This window comes from Choloepus didactylus, chromosome 24 (genome assembly GCF_015220235.1).
Source record: "Choloepus didactylus isolate mChoDid1 chromosome 24, mChoDid1.pri, whole genome shotgun sequence".
In the NCBI taxonomy this organism is placed as follows: Eukaryota; Metazoa; Chordata; class Mammalia; order Pilosa; family Megalonychidae; genus Choloepus; species Choloepus didactylus.
The window spans coordinates 4,584,945-4,594,721 of NC_051330.1; the positions used below are offsets into that span (position 1 = coordinate 4,584,945).

A 9,777-nucleotide genomic window follows, 5' to 3' on the forward strand; every position below is an offset into this window, starting at 1 on the left:
TTCAAAGTACGATTCAACAAGTAGTTAGCAAATTTTGTAATCCCTTTTTATTTTTCTTCAGCATAGCTACCATTTTCAGTTCCATCTATATGTGGAATATTCTGTAAATATTAAATTCATGAGATAGCCATTATTGCAAATTCTATACAAAAGGAAATCAGGTTTCAAAGAAATTCAAGAGATTCCCAGACTACAAAGCAATTTCATGGCACGGTTGAGGCAAAAAAACTGTTCCCCTGAAGTTCATATATTTTTATCTTGGCTGCATTGACACATGGAAATTTAATCTAGAAAGCTAAAATTGGTGATTATAAAATAATAAAAGTCTTTTACTCTCTGTTCAAACTGTGAAGCCTGTTGCATTTCTACAATATGATAGTATCCAGCTGATAATTGTTTGTAAATGTAGACTGATATGTAGAAAAAGTCAAGAAAATCTTCATACAATCTTAACTTCAGCATGAAACTGACTTCAATAGGATAGAGCTATTTATAAATGTAAAAGTAACAATTTTAACCAAGTTGGTCATACAGTGCTATAGATAAACTGTTGGCATAAAACCTCAACAATAACAAAGACAAAAGGTACTTAGTGAACCATTTTTGAGGGTCCCACACTGATGATCACCAGAGAGAAGTAAAAGATAAAATTTTTAGTCTTGCAGGTGGAAGGTCAAACTTGTGCAACCTTCTGGCATTTAGCAGAGGTTCTCTATGTTATAACTGGCTACATTCATCATGAAAAAATGTGAATTATAGAGGCATGATGAATGTTCCATTTTCAGTAAGTTGAGGGTAAGGAAAAGCAGATCTGGACTGCTTTTTCAAGTCTTTTTCAGACTGTTTGAATTCATCAAGGAAAACAGGTACAGGAGAATATGTTCTGTGCTTTGTTTTATTAAAGGCTTTGTATAGGTACCTGAGATTCTTCTTCAAGGGGTCATATAAATACGTTAAATCTCCACAAATAATAGTGATGTTATTAAAAGGAACATTCACAAGGGATCAGGTGTGAGTCAACATCCACAAATTACTCTCATATTACCAACAATGCACAATTTTTCCTCTGAACAGAAAACTCTCTCTTTCTGTCTCAGCTTTCTCAAGTTTTGGAAACTGTTCGGGATTTTCGTGAAAACATAACCTTTTATACAACACAGAACACATCACTTTGTATTATTCACTTCATATTGTTCTACTTCATAATGTGATTAAATAAATACTCATTCCCACAATTAATATCTGCTTATCGTAAGTTGCAAGAAAAGATACAGCAGTAATTGCTCCTATTTTCTAGAACTGTGAAGATGGATTACAATGAAATTAATAATTGCCTGAATCAACAAATCAATCAATCCACTGCTTTTTCTGGTAAGGTCATCATTCCAAAATATTGAAATATGTACATCAATGGTGATAAAACAAACTTAATTAGAAATTTCTAATAATACAAATGAAACAAAAGATAGTCAGAAGCACAACCACCAACCTGTAGCTGCCCCCAAAGGACTGTGTTTTGATGATTTTTGTAATATTTTCAGAGAACTTAATTTTGATATATTTTGATAATATTAAATTAATACAGTGTTTGTTATTGGAGATATTATCTTGGAGACATTTTTTCCACAGGTTTTAGCGATGCCATATATTATATCTAACTTGATCTTAGTTCAATAACTCATTGACTGAACTAATGTATTTTATAACAAACTGATGGAGATCCATGACATAATCAAACACGATTTTAAGTAGCCTGAGATCTTTAGAAAAAAGAATATTGCAAGTGAAATGTTACCGGAAGTCAGAAGGTTTGCATTTCATCATATGTGACTAAGGGTATTGTCTTTCAGAAATGTAATGTGAGACACATCTTACTGATTTGCCAGAATTATTATGGCAAATGTTTGCCATCTGTATAAGGGATAAGGGGGAAATAACAGTGATGTTTTCAAAGATGGAGAAAGGACAGATGCAGTGCTAGAAAATTCGATGAAAGCAGAATAATGAAAAAGATAAAGTAGAAGGGGAAAGAGGCAGAGGGGAAAGTGGAAGAAGAGAATTCCAAACTGAGAATTTTGGAATGTCATGAAAAATGCAATTTGGACCTCACTATTGAGAAAGGAAACTTTGGATCCCACCCCCATGTGCCTTTAATGAGATGAGTGTCTAAACCAAGATAAAGGTGAATCAAGGGAGATCAGAAATGTGGCACCAGTGGTGTTAATCCTAATGGCACATTTCAGAGTTGAGTAGCGTCAGGAAAGCTGAAGATTGAAGTAACAGCCAGCTGGTTTCCTGATGCAGATGCTATTGGAATGAGATATTTAGGTGCTGGTAGGAGCCAGATTATTGTTTCAAATCAAAATCTGAGGTGGATGGATAAATCATTGTTGAAAAAGAAAGTAGCAGAATAATAAGATATCTAATTAATGGATCAGAGTTTCTGAAAAATATTTTGAACAAGGAAAACAAAGCATTTATGTAAGTCAGGAACATATGGAAAGAATGAAAAATACAATGGCATATAATGCGAAACATTGGCATCAGTGGAAGAGAAGAGAGAATGAAAACTAGAGTGTTGTATTAGTCTTAGAAATGGATGGTCCCATTCATTCTAAAACAGCAACTCAGGAAGAAAAGTGAGTGAAAATACATAGCAATTGTTTTTATTAACATATTCAATAGAAGAAGATATCTTAGGAATTTTAAATGGATTAAATTATGTTGTTATTTGGAAAATCCTGGGGAACAGATATTATATTGTACTAGATGGGTTGAAAACAGATAACAAATTATCCTGATTGAAACCGTCATGTACTGTAGGGAAAGGATAGGAAATATGGAAATATGACTCACATTGTAATGCTAGTATGTGAAGAAAATTAACAAAACTTGGGGACATGCTCTAAATTACTCCATTATTTTCTTTTTCATTGTAGTAACATATATACAAGTAAAAATTTCCCATATTAAACACTTTCAAACATACAATTCACTGATATTAGTTACATTTAAAATATTGTACTAGCATCACCAACATCCATTACCCCAACTATTTCATTGCCTGAAACAGAAACTCTGCATTCATTAAGCAATAAATCTTCCCCCTTGTCCTGCCCACTGGGCCCTGGCAACCTGTAATGTACTATGAAATTCTATAAAATTTGCTTTATTGCCACCCCTATCCTGGAAGCAACAAGACTAAAGGAGCTTGAGACAACACTATGTTACTTACTACTAAGCAATATGAACTACAAAGAATAAAATTGGATAAATGTTGGTTGATAATTATACTTAGGCTATTTTTATCCCTCATGTTGACTCTCCATGTTGTTTATGTATTATCTGACTTTGTCTCTCCATGTCCAAAGCACAGTTCTCACAGATGCCCAACTCCACTATGGTGACTGAATTCCTGCTTACAAGATTTTCCAATGTTTGGGAGCTCAGAGTCGTACATGCAGTGATTTTCCTATTGATGTACTTGGGAACCCTGATGGGCAACTTTCTCATTGTCATCATAACCACCTTTGACAAGAAACTTCACACCCCCATGTATTTCTTCCTGAGGAATCTGTCTGTCCTGGACATGTGCTACATTTCTGTCACTGTACCCAAGGCCTGTGTCATCTTCCTGCTTGAGAACAGGGTGATCTCCATGGTTGGATGTGCAGCTCAGGTCTTCCTAGCAAATTTATTTGCTACACTGGAGCTGTTGTTCCTCAGCATCATGGCCCGTGACCGCTTTGTGGCCATCTGTCAGCCCCTCCACTACCCTGTCATCATGAACCCTCATGTCTGTGTCCAGATGACACTGGCCTCTGTACTCAGTAGTGTGGTCTACTCTGGATTCCACACTGGAAACACTTTCCGGCTGCCCTTCTGTCAGTCCAACGTGGTCCAGCAGTTCTTCTGTGACATACACTCTCTGCTGAAACTCTCCTGCTCTGACACCTTAAGCAATGAAATTTTAATTTTTATCTGTGCAGTGGTGATTGCTGGTGGCTGCTTTGCCTTCATCACCAGGTCTTATATTCGCATATTTTCTACTGTGCTGAAGTTTCCAACCAGGGGAGAACAAGGGAAGGCCTTTTCCACCTGTGTCCCTCACATCCTCGTGGTGACCGTCTTTGTCAGCTCAATCGCTGCTATATACATGAAGCCAACCTCTAACTCTCCCACAATTCAGGACATGATCACCTCTGTGTTCTATACTATAGCCCCTCCTCTCTTGAATCCTATTATCTATAGTCTTAGAAACAAGCAGATAAAGGAGGCTGTAAAGAGAATTATAAACCAAAAACTTTATTCAGAAAAGCGATAGGATAATTATTTTGAGACTCCTTTGTTGATGTGATGAGTTGCAAAATGTTTCAAAATTAATTTTATTGCTTATTTCCAATTTTGGTACCTTAACATGAGTTCTAAAGGATACTCATTATATTATGTGTCCAGCTAGAAACAACACAAGCGTATTTCATTTTGAGGTTTCCTCTCCAATACTTGCACATACACTGATGTCTGAAGCAATGGTGCGTAAGGCTATCTGCCAAAGCCTGTATGCTAAATTGTTTTCTCTCCAATTATTCTCCTGTACATCTAGAGATCTTATAATAGAACAGTTACATATTAACCTTGCCTGCTTAATTTATGCAATCATAAAACAGAATCATTTGCTCATTCAGCATTTAAAAATATACCTAAAATGTAAACAATTATATCTTTTATCTTAAAAAAACAGATGCATCTGTTGTGGTTGGTAAGATAGCTCAACAATATTTCATTCTGCTTTTAATAATATGAAAGGATAGATTTTCAATGAAAACATTTTGGTAAAGGCAAAAAATAATATTTACACACTATTTTTCAGTTGTACATTTAGAAAATTTATGATTAAAATTACATGTCATTGGGTATTTAAATCCTCATGACAAGAATACAAAAAAATAGGGTAAGTTTATTTCCATTTCAATTATAAAGCTTCTAATTCATTGTTTCAATATATTAAGAAAATAATATGACGGAAATACAAATTTAAGTAGAAGTTCATATAGGTTTATCATATATAAGGGCCCAGAATTCCCACAGTAATCCTTAATGTAAGCACAGTAATCTCTAGTGAGTGAAAAAATAATTAGCAATATTGCATAAATATATTCAAAACTTATGCAGTATTTCATATTGCAACATTCAGTTTCTTGATCTGTAAATTAGGAACATTATTGCATTCATTAAAAACAGCAATTCCACTCTTCTTAATTCTAAGACTGTTAACATCACAGTGTATTGATGTGATTATTAATTGAGAAAATATAATGCTTTGAAAACTATGATGCTGTGTGTGTATTTTTATTGCAGAATATTTGCAGCAAAATGATTCTACACCCCCACATTTATGAGTATGCATTTATCCAATATCTATGTTTGCAACTTTAGAAATGCATTGTGTGTCTAGTAATGTGTAAACATTCATTTAATTTAAAATAATAACAGCAAAGTAAATTTAAATACAGGTTCTCATATATTTTCCACAAAGACAATTTATACCCTAAACAATGAATATCCTAGTTGTGCATAAAATAATTTGAAGGCTGGTGTCCTAACACAAACAGACATCTTTATCTTTACAATTTAACATGTCATTTTAAAATGTTCATTGAACAAGATGGCATGACAGGTTTATACACATAAAAACATAGCATGAAGCAAAAATTAAGAGAAAGAATGGAGAAGTGAAAAAAATGCTTCCATATTTAAACAGCTTAAGAAATGGCTTATAAAAACAAATTAAATAATCAGATTAAAATTAAGGATACATATTGTTTTAGAACACAGTTTATCAAGGTTGACCTAATTGATATTTTAGAACACAATACCACAAATTTTTATACTAAACATTGTTTTCAAATGTACATTGAACATTTACCAAATCGGCCATATAGTGAGCTAAAAGTAAAGTTTCTTTGGTATTCAAAAGGCTGAGCCCATTCAGAATATGATCTTTGACTTCAGAAATTAAAGGAGAGAAGAGAGGAATCAAAATCTCTTACTATAATTGTTCATATGTCTATTTCTCCATGCAGGTCTTATCAGTTTGCTTCATGTATTTTGAAGCTATGTTTTTGGTTATATAAGCATTTAGGATTTTTATGTTATCTTGTTTGACCCATTAATTGCTATGGAATGAACTTCTTTATCCCTGAAAATAATCTTGCCTAAAATGTACTTTATATTACCATTAGCATTTACAGTTTTATTTATCCTTTATATTTTGAGCATATACATGTCTTTATGTTTAAATTGCATTTTTGAAGGCATCATGGAATTAGGTCTTATTAGAGAATCTCTGCTTTTTAATTGTGGTGTTTGACTATTTAAACATAGATAGATAGATAGATAGATATGATTAGGTGTAATCATATCATATTACTATTAGTTTTGTTCCATCTGTTTCTTGTTCTCTGTCTCCCCTTTTAGGTCTTCATTTTTATTGATTAAGTATACCTCATTTATTGGCTTGTTGTCTAAAGTTCTTTGCTATCAAATGTATATTTTTGCTTAATGGTTTTTCATAGGCATGCATAACACATCACAGTCTAACTTCATTTGATATTACACAACTTGAAGTATAATATAAGAAACTTCCAATAGTACGTTTTGGATAGTAATGTATTCATCATCCATTTCACTAATAGATATGTTGTAAAACACAAAACACTGTTATTATTCCTGTGTAAATGATTTATTATATTTTCCAGAGATTTTAAAAATAAGAAAATAATCTTATATAATTAGATTGCATTTATATGTGTGTGTGTGTGTGTGTGTGTATATATATATGTATGTATATAAAACTTCTGGTATCCTTCATTCTTTCTTTAGATCATTACTTTCAAACCATAGCACATCATATTTCTCCATAAAGGACTTCCTTTTACATTTCTTGTAGTGTGGGTCTGGTGGTGATGAAGTATTTCAGCTTTTTTATATATGGAGAATTCTTTGTCTTCATTTTTAAGAGTTTATTAGGTATCGTTTTTGCTGACTTTTTTCTTTCAGTTAATTAAAGATGTTGCTCCATTACCTTTCCTTTTCCTTTGTTCCCATTGAGAAATCTATTGTCATCTCTATCTTCATTACTCTTTAAATAATGATTTCCCCCTCCTGGCAATCTTTATTACTTTCTCTTTATCACTGATTTTAAGGAAACAAATTTGATGTGCTTTGCTGTAGTTATCTTCATTCTTCTTGTTCTTGGGCTTCACTTAGCATCTTTTATCTGTGGCTTTATATATTTCTATCATTTTTTGAAAATGTTCACCCATGTTTTCTTCAATAATTTTCATTCCACAACCCCTTTTTTTCTTCCAGGTACACCAAATGCATGTATGAAAAGCTATTTGAAGATGCCTTAAAACACTCATATTCTCATACTCTCATAATTTTTATATCCTTTTATTTCTGAGTTTCACTTTGGATACTTTCAGATGCAATTTCTTTGATTTCATCCAATCCTTGATTGGATTCCAGATATTGGGGATTTTACCTTTTTTCATATTGGATATATTGCATTCCTATAAATATACTTGATCTTTCTACAGATTCATATTTAAGTTATTTGAAAACCGTTTCCTCCTTTTTGATGTTCCTCCAGTTGCTTATTCTAGGACTAACTAACTGAGGCAAGATCTTCCTGAATATTCCATCAGATGTTCCCTCCTATGTATGAGTCTAACATCTGCCTACAGTTCATTCAAAACTTGGCAAAGAAAATATAACCAAATATTATGTTTACACTTAATTTCCTTTGGATGCCACATGGCCCCTTTCAGTACCAAGTCTTAAAATGAATCTGTTGTTATTCTGAGTAATTCAATTTAACCATTGCCACCATTACCTGGCTTTGTAGATGGTAAATACCACAAAAAGCAATATGGTCAGAAGTCTCCAGGAGTTTACAATAAAGGAAACAAGGGACAAAAAAAAAAAAAAAAAAATGTGGCATACAAAAACAAAAAGAAAAAATGGCTGAAGGGCTGCCTTTACAGTAGTAATACTAAATGTTAATGGATTAAATTCCCCAATCAAAAGGCACAGGAGTAGAGCAGCGCAGTGAGCTCTGAGTGCATTGGGGCATGGAAGCAGCCTGCCCAGCCCTGCATCATTTTAAATATTATAGCTGTTACTATGGTTATCTGAGTCAAAGTGGTGATGCTAACTGAGGGAAGTTTCTGCAACCCATAAGTCAAAGATTATATGGCTGTGAGCTGTGCCCTCGGCAAAAAGGAGCATGAAGCTCCCACACTTGTGCCATGGAGCTCTGCCAGTAACAATTACCTGTCAACTTTAATGCATCACCAAAGCACACTTGTTGCTATCAAATGTCAACTATTTTGTGAGTTGTTTGTTGAAGCTAACAACTTCTACATCAGAACAAATTCTCTTCAAGACAGAATTCACAACTTTGCCATCAGTTATACAGCTGGATTCAACAGTGGAAGAGGTGTCACTAATAGGATATGAAATAAGCCACCTCCTTTAGAATATCCCTAAACCTTACAGAGATGACAAGAAGGACAGGCTGAAGTTTAACACAGTCCTTCCTATATTTTGACTTATAGAAATAAAAAATGCTACAGGTCACAGAAGACAAATGGAAAGATAAAAGGTAACAAAATCAGCAATGGAGTGTAGATGGCACAACCTGTGAGGTGAAAAAGTTTAGAAAAGCCAGAAACAGGCACCAGGAGTGGAATATGATGGCAATGACAAGGAACTTAGACCTGATAACAAGGTGTCTCAGAGGGTGTGCCACGGGCCATCTTCCTAGGGAAGGCACTAGATCTCAGGCATCTGATGTCACAGACTACTCTTAACTTGCCACTCCAAACCACTCTGCCTCTGCAGCCAGTGACACCTTTTTACACAGCAGGTGGAGAGCTGCCAACACAGGCAAAGTGAAACAGTCCCCCAAGCAGGAGTACAGGCAGCCCTGGCTCCCTAAGGTGCCTGGCCCTCCTACCACAGCTGCTGCTGCTACCACACCTTTGCCTTCTGCAGACCATGGGTATGGTCAGCAGAGATCAGGGAGTGGTACAACCCATGGAGACTACCTCCTCCACCGCCACCTCCTATGATCCCTGCAGCACAAGCTGCATTTGCTAGTCTCTGCAGATGCACAAGCAGTCACCCTTCCCTGCATCAGCTGGATCCAGGTACATGGCTCCCCTCACCCTCCCTCTCCTGGGCTGGTAGTGATGGACCGCATCCTCCGGACCCCCCACCCCCGGGTCCTCCTGGGTCCACCTGTTCACTTTCACCCTCCCTCATGAAAAATCCCTCACCCTCACCCTAACAGTTGAGGTCAAGTGGGAAGAAACTACATAATAGCCAATAAGCAATGCTCTGAGTGATCTTGCTGCTACTCAAATGGGAATCCAGCTGAAAAAGGTGCAAGAGCAGCGTGAACAGAAGGCCAAGTGTGAGCCTGTCAGGAATGATGTGGCTTCCCGTAGAGCATGGAGATTTTGATGAGTCAGAGTCTGATGGAAACGACTGGTCAGATTTAGGCGGTGTTCACAGAAGAGCCACAAGCCTTCAACCCGTGATGATGCTGTAGTCAACCAGTTTCCTTTCTGTGATTGATTACTAGCTTTATTCCATTGTGTTTTGAGAAAATGCTTTATATAATTTCAATATTCTTAAAATTCTTGAGATGTATTTTGTGGCCTAAAAGGTGGTCTATCCTAGAGAATGGTCCACCCGCAATCAAGAAGG

The 9,777-nt window shown here is 35.4% G+C and overlaps 1 protein-coding gene and 1 pseudogene across 1 annotated transcript; both read left to right on the forward strand.

Moving 5' to 3' along the window:
* The first annotated feature begins 3,385 nt into the window (after window positions 1-3,385).
* On the forward strand, window positions 3,386-4,324 carry LOC119520106 (olfactory receptor 14C36-like). Its single transcript, XM_037817865.1, has one exon. It carries the CDS (start codon window positions 3,386-3,388, stop codon window positions 4,322-4,324), a length of 939 nt encoding a protein of 312 aa, XP_037673793.1.
* Window positions 4,325-4,529: 205 nt separating this feature from the next.
* LOC119519796 lies at window positions 4,530-9,531 on the forward strand (annotated as a pseudogene).
* The last annotated feature ends 246 nt before the right edge of the window (window positions 9,532-9,777 follow it).